Source organism: Rutidosis leptorrhynchoides, chromosome 2 (assembly GCF_046630445.1).
Source record: "Rutidosis leptorrhynchoides isolate AG116_Rl617_1_P2 chromosome 2, CSIRO_AGI_Rlap_v1, whole genome shotgun sequence".
NCBI lineage: Eukaryota > Viridiplantae > Streptophyta > Magnoliopsida > Asterales > Asteraceae > Rutidosis > Rutidosis leptorrhynchoides.
This window is the reverse complement of record NC_092334.1, coordinates 541,196,515-541,210,831: the sequence shown is the minus strand read 5'-3', so window position 1 is coordinate 541,210,831 and position 14,317 is coordinate 541,196,515. Positions and strand designations below refer to the sequence as shown.

General features: G+C 34.0%; 1 protein-coding gene and 1 long non-coding RNA gene across 3 annotated transcripts; both read left to right on the top strand.

Annotated features, from left to right (window-relative positions):
* The first annotated feature begins 4,141 nt into the window (after positions 1-4,141).
* Positions 4,142-4,885, top strand: LOC139893017 (RING-H2 finger protein ATL66-like). Its single transcript, XM_071876152.1, has one exon. It carries the CDS (start codon positions 4,261-4,263, stop codon positions 4,717-4,719), a length of 459 nt encoding a protein of 152 aa, XP_071732253.1. The 5' UTR covers positions 4,142-4,260; the 3' UTR covers positions 4,720-4,885.
* A 166-nt stretch (positions 4,886-5,051) lies between these two features.
* Positions 5,052-9,207, top strand: LOC139893016 (uncharacterized). 2 transcript variants are annotated; one of them, XR_011774310.1, is made up of 7 exons: positions 5,052-5,385; positions 5,864-5,918; positions 6,001-7,381; positions 7,473-7,567; positions 7,960-8,241; positions 8,592-8,708; positions 8,896-9,207. It is a non-coding gene; the product is annotated as an uncharacterized lncRNA (long non-coding RNA). The 2 variants fall into 2 exon arrangements; XR_011774309.1 differs by having other exon boundaries at positions 6,001-7,567.
* The last annotated feature ends 5,110 nt before the right edge of the window (positions 9,208-14,317 follow it).

Genomic DNA, 14,317 nt, shown 5'->3' with positions numbered 1-14,317 from the left:
GGGATATTCTATATGCATCTTGTTAATGTCGGTTATCAGGTGTTCACCGTATGAATGATTTTTATCTCTATGTATGGGATGTATTGAAATATGAAATCTTGTGGTCTATTATTATGATTTGATAATATATAGGTTAAACCTATAACTCACCAACATTTTTGTTGACGTTTTAAGCATGTTTATTCTCAGGTGATTATTAAGAGCTTCCGCTGTTGCATACTAAAATAAGGACAAGATTTGGAGTCTATGCTTGTATGATATTATGTAAAAACTGCATTCAAGAAACTTATTTTTGATGTAATATATTCTTATTGTAAACCATTATGTAATGGTCGTGTGTAAACGGTATATTTTAGATTATCATTATTTGATAATCTACGTAATGCTTTTAAACCTTTATGGATAAAATAAAGGTTATGTTTGTTTTAAAAATGAATGCAGTCTTTGAAAAACGTCTCATATAGAGGTCAAAACCTCGCGACGAAATCAATTAATATGGAACGTTTATAATCAATATGAACGGGACATTTCAAATTTACCGCCTATTTTTTATTAGGACCCTTAGTGCTGGCTTTAGTGTTTTCTCTTTATGTCATAGGTTTTGTCATCATCAAATAGGGGGAGATTGTTGAGTCCCCAAAATAATTAAGGATTTAATTATGACAAACTGTAATTTATTTGCACTAAAATGTTATGTGCAGCCAGCACAAGTTTGTTTATGTATAGACAGCAGATATTGCTGTGTCGAGTGTTTAGTTTGCTTCCTAGTCTACCAGCATAAGGTAGACATTATTCTTCAATTAAACACAGGATGTGTACTCAGCAAATCAAGAATATCAAGTGACTCAGCAATGAAGAACCAGCATAGCAGGAATGCAGCTTACTACACAAGACAGCTATGCTCCATTATAAGCATAGTGGTTTCCTAATTGGTCTACATCAATCGTACTATTCAACAGAAGTCAAAGACAAAGTTGAACAGCCTTACAAGACCACGTGGGAATGCAGAAGTATAACGCATGAGCAGACATGTGTTATACTTTGTCAATGCCTAGGGAACACAACATTCTATTTGTTTAAATAAATAGTGGTGCCAAACCGAATTGGGGTGTTCCTGCAAATAGCTATCAAAGAGGAAAGAGGAGAGCACGCTCTCTGATGCAATTGTCCCCACAAGTACAGACATCCCATGTACCAGTGGACAATAGAACAATTACACGGATAATAGGACTAGTATAAATTGATGTATCCACTATTGTAACAACTAGTGGTGTGGGTTTGTTTATTTAGAGTCCAAAATGTGTAATAGTTTAGAACACACTCTGTAGCTATACTTAGGTAAATCTGTATCAACCAACTATCATTCCGCCAAGGATAGTTGTAATTCTTTGTGATTTAATCAATAAAGAATAACCGTTGAAAAATTACCTCTGACTCTGTTTAATTTACTTGCTTGAATACTAAATCGTGTTTAACTGTTAAGTTAATTAAAAAGAATTGTATTCACCCCCTCTACAATACTCCTGTTGTTTATCAAGGGACCAACACGTAACGAGGTCTCATCATCAGAAGGTACAATACTATTGTGTTCGGATAGGCGGAAGAAATACTCCAGGAAGAATCCGGTATGTTGGGGGTGCAGAAGGCCTGAGCACGTAAGGGCTGATTGTCATGGTGGAACTAATTCGACAAATGGCTCCGAAGGCACTAATGATGTTTTCGTAGCTGTTATTACAGAGAATGACTAATTCCTCTAAAGCCATTATTTCCTCGTGGTGTGTTCGCGCCAACATGGAAAGGGATGTTCGTTAGCGGTTCCACAATTGCACATGGGCACTGGTTTTGTGTTAGTGCAGGTTGTGTTGTGAAAACTGATGTTGAAGCTGATGGAACTTCCGGGAAAAGCCAAACAAGGATGTTTCACTATAGAAGTTAAGTTGTTATTCAACATGTGTCGAGGTGACATTCTTAGAATGTAATATTCTAAGTGGGATACTCTTTATGATGGAGTATACTAATTGTTATTAAAGAATTATGATTTTCCGTGATAAAATGATTGTCGGTTTTGATAATTTTTGATGAGGGTACAAGTTTATATCTTAGGAGATAATGTCAACTGCTTGGATATGAGGATCTTAGAGTTTTTGTTGAGGAAGCATCTACATCGGTGATTACGATTTAAAGAATTTGATTTAAGGGATGATTCGTTAGTTGTAAATTCATATTCCTAAATTGTGGACTTGGGATCAAGTTCTACTTGGAGTCCGTGTCGAACTTGCAGACCGTGTAGTCTTTGAAAATCACGTCAAATTTGTTGATCAAGTTGTGCTTGGTGATCAAATTAAACTTGATAACCAAGTAGAAGTTGATAATAAAAAATAAAAAAACAAGAAACAAGTGTTTCTTCTCCCGTTGGAATCGAACGGATGGAAAAGTGACACAAAAAGAGCAGTGGCGACTCTACATACTACTCCGTAGGGTCACGTGACACCACTAGTTCAAATTTTTTTACAAGAAAATACCCTTTATATTTTATATGACAACACTAAATTTAACTGTAGAACCCCATATATTTTTTGAACTTATAATTTTTCTTTGGAATTATATAGAACACCACTAAATACAACTACTCGGACCCATATATTTTTTGAATTTGTAGTTTTTCGAAGGTAAACAACTACTAAAATAGCATTTAAATATAATTGTTACTGAAAAAAAAATTCAAGAACCCTATTGAATTTTAATCCTGAAATCGCCACTGAAAAAGAGACGCATGGATACAACCAAAATGACGTTTCTTGATTGTCATGTTGACAAGTGACAAACGTCAATATGCACCGATACAAATGGTCTTAGAAAAATATACAAAAACGTCATAATAAACAAATCACTCATGGCCACGGAGGTTCGCCTGCAATGACTTCGGGCTGCTCGCGTAGCGAGTAGTCGCCCTGGGATTAGTCAAGTTGACCGTTTGGATACCTAGGTTAAAAAAAAAAACAAACCACTCCCTATGCTACCTTCTTACAAGTTTCTAATTAATACTCAACTAGTCCGGACCGGCCCGCGCGTTGCGGCGGGGGATTTCGGCCAGCGTATTCATATTTAATGTAGCGTTGTGTATTTACAGAGGAGAAACGGGCCATGTGTTAAGCGCCATTGTAGGTGTCGTCATATTCAGTGTTTTTTAAAAAGTATCTGTTTCGAACATAGTTAGTTTTGTTTTGTTGATAAAATTATTTCAAGTCTAACGGTGCTGTCGGAAAAATTTAACTCGCGTCGAGGAGGAAGATACGAGCTGTCGTTGTGTTTAGCGTTTTCTAAAAAGCACCCGTTTCGAATGTGGTTAGTTTCTTTTTGTTTATAAAATTATTCCGAGTCTGACGCTACCGTCAAAAAAATTTAACTCGTGCCGAGCGGGAAGATACGGGTTGTCGTTGTGTTTAGCGTTTTTTTGAGAAGTGTCTGTTTCGCGTATAGTTAGTCCCGTTGGGTTCAGAAGATTTTTTCGAGTTGAACGGTGGTCTCTGAAAAATTTAACTCGCACCCAGCGAGAAAATAGGACCCGTTATAAATTCGAGTGGAATAAATGGTTTATATTTTAATTAAATTATATATTTACACTTTAGGGGTAAAAAGTGTAAACTTGAGGGACTGTTGTTGAAATATAGACGAAGTTGAGGGACCGGTTGTAATGTGAACGCAAAATAAAAGCTACAATAAAATGTAACCAAAACTACAACATCACCACTTTTAGTATATAAGGTAAATAAATTTAACTCGCACCCAGCGAGAAAATAGGACCCGTTATAAATTCGGGTGGAATAAATGATTTATATTTTAATTAAATTATATATTTACACTTTTTACCCCTTAAAAAGTGTAAATTTGAGGGACTGTTGTGGAAATATAGACGAAGTTGAGGGACCAGTTGTAATGTGAACGCAAAGTCAAAACTAAAAAAAAAAAAAATATAACCAAAACTACAACATATGTCACCACTTTTTGTATATAAGGTAAATAAATAAATAAATAAATAATTAGTTTCCTTTAAAAAATACAATTAAAAAAGACAACTTACCTTTATAATATTATAAAACAAATCTCTTCCCTTTTTCCAACTAGTTGCCTTAACTCTCAACCTACTTTTTATATATATCCAAATAATCCCTTATTACAAAACCATGCTACCTCAGTCGCCAACGCCGCCGTCAAACCACCGTATAACCACTATCTAAAACTCCCGTTCAACCACCACAAATGTCAACCGAAGGCTCTCAATCATTCCACTTTCAAAATGACGATCTTGATGACGACAACTTTGAAATAAAAGGAAGCACACTTCTTTACATCATAATCCTTTTTTCCATTATTCTTTTCATCACTATTTGCTTCTTTCTATACACTCGTTGTGTTTCTCGATCACGGTCTGCCACGTCATCAGTTTCACGGATATCTGTACAGCTGTCAGAGCCACAAGGACTTGATGCAGCTACGATTAATAACTTACCAATTAAAGTTTATAAAAACTCGGAGATGAATGAAACGACGACGTTTGAATGTAGTATTTGTCTTGGAGGTTTTGAAGAAGAAGAGAAAGTAAAGATGTTGCCAAATTGTTGTCACTTTTATCATTGTGAATGTGTTGATAAATGGTTGATTACACATACGAGTTGTCCAGTTTGTAGAACAAAAGTACGAGTCGACTCACCGGTTTAATTGACTCGGTTCTTTTTTGTTTTAAATAATTTTATTGAATTATTTTGGTTCACCAACCAATGTTGCGAAATGATTCGGCCATGTGGATGGAGATTTTTATGATTATTAAAAGGTTTTCGATTGTGAAGTTTTTGTTTACAATCGTGAAGTTGTACTTATCCATACTACGGAGTAATTTATTATTGAATGAATTAATTTATTAACTTTTGTAGGAAAGATATACTATTATTACATTATTACATCACATCACATACTAAATATGAACAACGCTCACAATACCTGAAAACACCGTAGCTACTGCGTCAACCACTGAGTTACTGTGGCAATTTTTTTTTTGTTTTCGCTTACACTGGCTACCAAGCCTCCCTTTCACTGTTACTCTGTCCCCTCTAACCCAAACACTTCCTACAAAATACCCATCGACTCATCTCCTTCCCCTTTCTTCTGGGACCTTCTTCCAACATCATCTTCATCACTTCTTCTCCTCCTCCTAAAACAAAAGACACCAACTCCCTCTTCTTCCATTTTAATCAATCCTTCACCACAACTAACGATCTCAGAAGATGATTTCATTCCAGGGTTTGTAGCTTCGGTGCCTGTGGTTCCGATTTCGTCATAAGGTTTTCGATTATGTGCTACACTTTCGGCTTTCAGGCATCGACATCGGTGGGTTTTTAAACTATACTTTTGTATTCATTTCAATAGAATTACAGATAATTTATTGCTTTCGACAATTTTTACACTTATGATGTTGTTTCTGATTTGGTTAAGAAAACATATTTATGTAAAAGAAGTTATTTATTCGAGATGGAAAAGTGCTTAGATGTGGATTGGAGGTTATATTTATGATAGGATAAGCTTGATTGATTCTTATGTGAAATTGGGGGTTGATTTTTATGTTTGGATTTCATTGATTTTTAGTCAAATGTCGGGAGTTAAGGGATGCATGAAGAGTGTTTGATGAAATGTTTGTTACAGATGTGGCCTAAATAAGTTATTCTGATTGACCGTATGTTTTTAACTGTAAACATTGTTATTATTTAGGTTGTTTTGATTTGGGAAATTAATCTTTAAGAGTTCAACAGTAGTAGATTTGAATTTATGTAAGTTCTTATAATGATTTTGTATGTGATTTGATGGTTAGGTTCTTATCATGGAGGTTAGATTCGGACCTCAAAAACTATTACAATAGCATACAGGTAGTTGACAAAGTTCAGTTTGTGTTTTTTGAGCAATCAGAGTGTTTAAATTTATTTGTTTTAAATTGTGTTTATGTCGCAGGTTTGGGTTAAATGATCCTGATGTTATGGAGAATGTTGCATATGCTAGGGCATACAATACAGATCATCAGTCAATGTTGTTACTTAAAGGAGCTTTAAGGATGGTCGAAATCGGGTTTTCTTCATTCGTTGACTTTAAATATTCTTTTGGTCACTGCATGATTCAGGTTCAAATCTCATAGCCTCATCTATATGTATATGCATATTGGAAGTTATTATATGAATTGGATTTCTATAATAATATGACCGACTGTAATAAAATGGTCTATATTCGTACATGTTGAACAAGATTCTGCTATTTGGAGTGTAATTAACCAAAAGTTAGAAGTTGAATGCTTGATAACATGATAAGTTTGGTTTCTTTAAAGTTATGTAAAAAATTGTCAAAAAAGAAGTTTATATGAAACAAAAGTTACCTATTTATCTCATAAGATTAAAAGCGATGGAATTAGGTTAATACAATTTGAACATGTAGATCATCAGCTTCTTTATTGCTGGTATAAAACTGATTACTTTGAGTGTTTTGATTCATATTGGCCCCCTGAGTCAAAGGGAGAGCTTCTGCGCCTCTCTCCACGAGATACGATTCGGCATCTGAATCGACTGCAATATAGAAAGTAAAGAGGAAAAGGCATGACCAGAAGAATTGTGTGAAATAAGTGAATTTATCCAGTTGAGGCATCTTGATTGAGAAAAAAGGATCAGAAGCAGAAATCTATGTATATAAACTTTAATATAGCGTCAGCTCTTAAAACATAAAATCAAACACTCCTAAACATTACCAAACAAACAAATACACAATATTATTTTAGTCAAATGTAGCTAAAAAACCACATAGTATCTTTATACTTGATAATAATGTTAGTAACGTTGTCCATATCAGATTAGCGTTATAAACTTTGTTGAGTTAATTGTCATTTTGGTTTGAATGTTTGCACTTATGATAGTGGACAGTGCAACTTCCATGTTGCAACGTAGATGCATCTTGCAACATTTTTGATTCGTGGAGGTAAATTCAAAGTAAACCCCTTTAGTTACTAATAATTCGACTGATGTTGATATTATACGTATATATTCATCGGTGACTTCCAGTTATTTATACAGTAATTGTTACTCCTGCGAGGTTACTGGGTTACAAGGGATTTAGTTTTCGTCACATGACATGGTAGCAACTCCGAGAGAAAACGTGTTCATTTGTTAGCATGGCAATCTTCAGATTGCTAGCATGGCGTCCTATGTTTTCTTACTTTGCTTTATGCATAAATATATAGTTGCAGGTGTTGGTTATCGTTTATGTTATACATTAACCTTTATTTACCGGCTTAATTTTGTTTGATATTATAATTTGAGTGGAGTTCAAACAGATGGTTCGACCTCCTTTGGTAAGTTTTTGTGTTTTATTTTTTCTATGCTTCCACGTGTTTGGTACTATATATGTATTGTCTAACTGTTGTTTTTTTAAACATATTACAGGAAATCATCTAATAGGTCGCCGACCTCTTCACACATTCTCATCTATTTCCAATAAAGACTCGCACTGGAAACATTTGAAGGAAATGATTGCACAGGTATGTCGCTTTATACTGTTTTGAAATAGCGGCTTTTCAGTAAGATGTCCATGTAGATTCTAGCATCCGACTTGCAGCAACCATTTCATTGTATAAATATTTAGAACCTTTTTTTATTTTTTTTTATAAACAGCTCTAACTATAGATTTAGCAGCATCACACAAAACGATTTGTCAATCACATTGTATGAGAATTTATTATTAGATTTAAGCACGAAAATCTATCTTCGGAAATCGAGTTTGATTTGTGGCAGGGTTTACGGTGCGTACAGGTAAAGGTATATATACATGTTTTTTTAGCTAACGGGAGTACGTTATATACAAAAACATCCGTCATTTTTGGTTTTGTTAACGCCTATTGTCGACTACCATTTTCTTACTTTAATATTGTAGATTTTGTACACCAAGGAGAATGAAGAAGATGAAATCAGAAGGTATTATGCTTTAACACTTTCAGTTAACAATGGATTGCACCGGAGAAGTTAAATCAGCTTCACAATGACTGCAAAATGCTTAAAATAATAACTCTTCAGTTTCATCACGGTTGATTTCCTTGACGATTGACAGCCAATCATCTTTTACAATTTTTCTACTCATTCTGTCCGTTTGCTGAGTTGCCAGATCAAATCGACAACGGCCGGAATCAATTGCGTACTCCATAAGGAGGAGATTCAGGTATCTTTCTTCTTTCTTTTTCGTTTTTTTGCGTGGAATTGGAGGTCGATTTTAGGGGCTTCGTTCTAAATTTCGACTAGGCTCATAAGTTGTTTTATATTTTGGTTCATAAAATTAGTTTTGTTCATAATGGTTTCTATAATTTTTTTGGAGTAAACTAATGTTGTTGCATAAGGGTTTCTGTTTAGAAAAAAAAAATGGTACATGTTGAAAATTAACACTCATGGAACCAAAAAAAAAAAAGAAAAAAAAAGAAGGTATTTTTGTGATAAATTTCGTAGAGCATTTTGTTTATGTGCTTTTAAGATTATTTGATTTTGCTCTTCTTAGGCATTACTGTTCTGATGCAGTTACCGAAATTTTGAAAAGCCAGTAAGCTCATTAACACCAATGTTGGTTTACTCTATTGCTCACACAAACATAGACGAGTACGAACGCTCTAAACAGTTATGCATTCACCTTTGAAGGTATGCCTTCGTTGATGTTTTTAATATGTTATTTTTTTTTGTATAGTTATTTTTAGTTTATGATGGTTGTTGCTTTTGGTTAGATTTTAATAGAATCATTATTAAGTAATGGAATGAAAGTTCATTTTTTTTGCAACTGATACATGATATTTGAGTTATAATGACGATGTTGTCGTTTCCCTTTCAGTGACGGAACGCGCGTTGCGGTGGTTCTATTGGGGGTAGACGTTGGTTCTTCTTCGCTAGCTAAGCCACTTTGTTGATCGAGTCAACTCAAAAACTTGACTATTAACCATCGAAACAGAATGCAATGAACCTTTAGAAGAGTTGGTACGAGATTTTTCCATATTGCGAGTACATCATTTATATATTGACAAACAAAACCAACCTAAATAATGTAATGCTATGTACTCCGGTTATCCTCTTAAATGTATGCTACAAACGTTCACCAAAATCCGTTGCAACGCACGGACCACAAACCTAGTTAAATATTAAATCTCATCGCTTTTAGAAACAAAGTCAATATTTTCTTCTTATTTGGATAGCTGAAGGTATAGAAACTGTTACTTTAATATTTGGTCAATTTTGATACATATTCAGTCAAATTTGAAATGCTTCGAGCAAATTCAACCAAGATCAAACTTCAAACTTCACCAACATTTTAATGTGTTTTTAAATAGAAGATTGCAAATAAAGTAAAAAGAGTAAAGTTAAAGCAAATTTAAGAGAAAAAAAAGGTAAAAAAAAAAAAAAAAAAAAGGAATCCAAATAACAGCAAGTTGGCTATGAATAAAAAAGAAATAGATTGGATGTTAGCGGAAAGATATAACGACTCTTGCTGTATTCCTTTCATTTTTCTTTCTTTCTTTTGAAATTTTTGAGTTAATGAAATAAAATACGAAAAAGAGTGTTCATGTCATGGAGAATAAAGATAATTCATGAACTTATAAACATAAACTTTGTAAACGCTAATGCAAGGAAAAAACGGAAGAGATAAAACAGAAAAGAAAGTTTGACTGCATTACATTGACCAGGCCGGCTTTGAGGGTGGGCCACGTGGGCGACGGCCCAGAGCATTAGATAAAGCCATAAAGGACGTCAAATTTTCAATGTGGATCTAAATATTAGCAACTAGGAAGAGGCCCAGTACGCACGTTGCTGCTCTTTGAACCTTTTTTTGTTCGGGATACTGCTACCAGTTGAAGTAGTAAAATTGTATATACAAAAGATTGCTACAGCTTTCAGCTGCAGTAGTATACTTTTTCAGTTCTTATATTACAAAAATAATGCATAACGAAAGATACATCTAAAAACTTATATCGTAGAATACACAACAAAAAAAAAATTGTGGTCCGCCACAGCAAACTAAATATTGATAAGCATGAATGGCATTGAAACATGAGAAGAGGTGTATCAGGCTTAAAGTCTTACAGAGTAACTCAAGACTTGAAAAGATTTATGTTGGAAAGTCAACAATACCAAGAAACTTGAAGCTGCCAATTTCTTCACTTCACAATAGCCATGATTAACGTACATGTTCTCTAGTAGATCACAATAGGTATCTGTTACTAAGCAATTTGAAATCATTCTTTAACAATATAAATATAACACAGTTATAAAAGAAATGCACATTATGAACATCACACATATATTCAATTAGGAGTGTCTTGGTTTATATACATAACAAAAAGCAAAAAACTTAAAAAAGAGAAAAAGCATTTAGGTAACTTACCTAACAAAGTTGCAATATGGAGCAGCACACCAACAATGATCGAAAAAAAAAAAAAAAAAAGGACAATCGCATCAAATAAACAGGAAAACGGCAACAACAATGTCAATAGAAATACAATCAGCGGATTAATTGAAGATCGTTGATTCCAGATGGAGTATTGTAATGAGAAAGCCCTTATTTTTTTTTTTTTTTCTTTTTTGTAATTAATTCGCCTTCAATATATCAAGATTTTTAAGATAAAACCACCAAATCATAATTATAGGTGATAGGTGATGCTACATGTAGTTGCGAACTTTTGCTGTGGACCGTCATTTTTCATTTTAGTGAAAAAGGCATGCTAATCAGCTTCTTGTTGCACAAAGTGGAAGTTTTGTAGTACCATGCCGTCAAAAAAGACAAAGGCCAAACCCAATAGACTGAAAATATAAACACATCAACACACAAACTGCAAAAACCAATGGAGAAGAGGTAAGCAATCTAAAACACAATAGCAACTTTGTTAGAAGATGCATTAACAGAACTTTAAGTAGAAAAGCATATATATGTAACGGTCATTAAATCTCTTACTGTCTTTGTCTTTGTCTTTTTCTGTCAACACAAAGAATTAAATCTCTTATTGTCTGTCTTTTTCTGTCAACACAAAGAACATTACATATTTTCAGTTTGTAGTCACGCTATGAATCGTCCAAAAAGATCCCAAAACAAACAAGAATAAGCCAATATACATCACCAATTATGAAAACTAAACATGCTTTTACACACCGGAGATCATAACAATCATAGATGCAACTTGAAGCTTTAGCAGTCAATTTGGATCAATTCGTTTAACCTGTTACGTAAGGTCATCAGCTGACTGACCTGCCCGTTTTCTCACCACCAGCGTTGCTACTTTGATCATATGTTTACCTATTGCCTTATGTTGAAACACATTTTGGAGACTTTAAGAAACCCATCAGAGGCATAAAATGTCAGTAAACAAAACGGAAAAAAATACATCTATAAAGTACCGAGAAAATACATCTATAAATCGCTAATGAATATATATAAATAAAGCCACTTTCAGATGCAGCAAGAATTCATGTATATTTAGCAATCATGTGAGCAAAAGATGATAAAGAATGAAAGGATACAAAGAAACATAACATGTTAGCAATACAGTAAAAGCACTACTAAAACCAATATGAAAAATAGTACCTCCAATATCGACACATATCGAAGTACTCCGACAGATTTGAGAGAAAGCAGTCACCTTCAACAAACATCATAGGTAAATATCAATCAATCATAACATCAAAATATTTACTTAAATGAATTGATCTAGCAATAAGATAAAAACATATGAAGCGTACCAATGCCTGAAGCTGCAGAGCAACCAAAGTCTTGTGTTAGGTGGAGGCTTCGTGTGCAAGGCCGCCCGAGAGGATCATAAGTAATACTATAGTCATCTTGATGCTTAACATTCACAACGACAACATGAATCGAAGGGTTACTGAGACATCTATGTTGTCCAGTAACAATGAATAAAAAAAGATTAACAATAACAAAGAATCAACCTAATCACTGCATATACATTGCCAAGTTTGTGACTCAGATATGTAAGACCAAAACAACGATTAATCAAAGTAATGTGAAAAACAACTTACGAAGTCGCAACTCTTTATCGAGATGAATAATTTCATCCACGAGTTCTACACTTGCAAAACGATGGCGTTGCGATTCGCGTATCTTTTCTGGATCGAAGCCCTTTTCCTCCCTAAAAAGGTTTATGTCCAACATGTTGTCTCTTTCTTTCTGATAAGATCAGGCAACTGTTTTGAAGTTAAAAATGCACGAACAACATTAACAATTAACAATCTTAGTGAATTAACAATAAATTCATCTAAATCATCAAACTTTACAATTGAAACTTAATAATTAACACATTTTACTTCAAATACAATCACAAACCTAATTTAAAAGCACCTGCATAAAGCACTTGTATCTCCCTACCACCAACACATCACAATTGCACAAACATATACTCTTATGTATATAACGGACACGGCGAGCATACACACCAATATTTACAGAAGACCATTGAACCACTTTAGAAAATTAGGTTACAATTTCAAAAGGTATAGAAATCGTTATGAACCCTAAAATTGACGAAAGTCAACAAATCAAGAGTTTAACAAAGAAAAAAGAAATAACATACCTGAGTTACAATAGATGAAGAACAGGCAGCGAACGATATAAACCGCTAACAAAAAACCCGAATTTTTTCTCTGAAGAACACCAATTTTAAAAGGAAAAATATGATGGAGGTCGAGACGTAGCTGCGGCGGTGTGGGTAACGTCAGCAGCGATGCTGGTGGTTGTAGCAACGGCGATGGTGGTGGCATCACCGGTGGATGCAATGATGTGTGTAGCGCCGGAGGTGGTGATGTTTTTGGTGAAGAGGGATCCTTTTATAGGTAAAAGAAAGATGGGCGGTAGCAACAGTAGAAAACGGCGTGTTTTTCCGTTAAATATAAAATTAAACGACATATGGGGGCTGGGCTGATATACCGTATTGGAATGGAGAATTTTTTTTCTAAACACTTTTATGTATTTAGATCATACTTTTTTTTTAGGTATGATAGATGCTTTAGATAATTATAATAATCAACTTAATTGAACTCGTGAAATGAAGATAGGAAAGAAATTTGAAATTTGCGTTTAATGTAGTAGTTGGATTGCACGGAGAAAGATGACTCCATTTTACGACCCACTACTTGCTTTTATGACATTTTTTAGTACCTTTCCACCCTTTATGAATCCCCGAACAACTTGGGTCTCTTCCACCTTAAACCACTGCCTATCACCACCACTAAACACCCCTCTCCTCCACCTATCTCCATTTACTATCCTTCCTATCTCTTCACTTTAAATCCTCCTATAAACTAACTACTCCAATACTATGTGTTTTATCTATTGTATTTGTTCAAAATGCCCCCAAAAGCACCTTTTAAATCTACTCCGTCGAACATCACAGATGCTAGTGGTAATATTAGTTCGAGAGCAGAACCACTCTCAACCCCTATCGCACTTTTTGTATCACTATAAAGCGAGACTCAAATGTACAAATTTCTATAATTGCAAACTGAAGTACATATATACAAAATCTTATTTGGACACATGCATAATGAAACCAACATCAAATCTCAATGCACAAACAATATGTCTTTTACCAACTCATGCCTTGGCACTTCGAAACATTAATTTCAAAATATTGTAATTTAGGCCAAGTCATAAAATGTACCGACTTTGCCATCTAGCTGATATAAAAAGACAACCTAAAAAATAATCAATACAAAGACAACCATAACAACGTATTTTATTCACAAATATTTTTCCTCCAATTATAATTAAATAGTTATCTAAATAAATTACCTCATATCATTTTTAGAAGCAATTCTTTTTATAATCAATACTATTCAATATTATCAAAGCCAATTAATTAAGTATTTAAAATTTTTGAACCCTTTTAAATTTTTAAATCATGTTCAATTGCCCATCTTAGACCGAAGTCGACTCTTATTACTTGTAACAAATAAATATATGGTTCTTTACAATTATTATTGTTAGAAATATATAAGATTTCAATGTGTATTGAAAAAAATAACATTGTTCCTCGTATTACTGTTCGTGTTAAAAACTCTAAACCCTAAACCCTAAACCCTAAACTCTAAACCGTTCGTGTTAAAAACTCAATCTAAATCCCAAATCTAAACTCTAAATCTAAACCCTAAACCCTAAATTTCTAAACCCTAATATCTAAACCCTATAAACCCTAATATCTAAACTCTAATATCTAAACCCCAATAGCTAAAACCTCAAAATACGCTCGAAAAACACG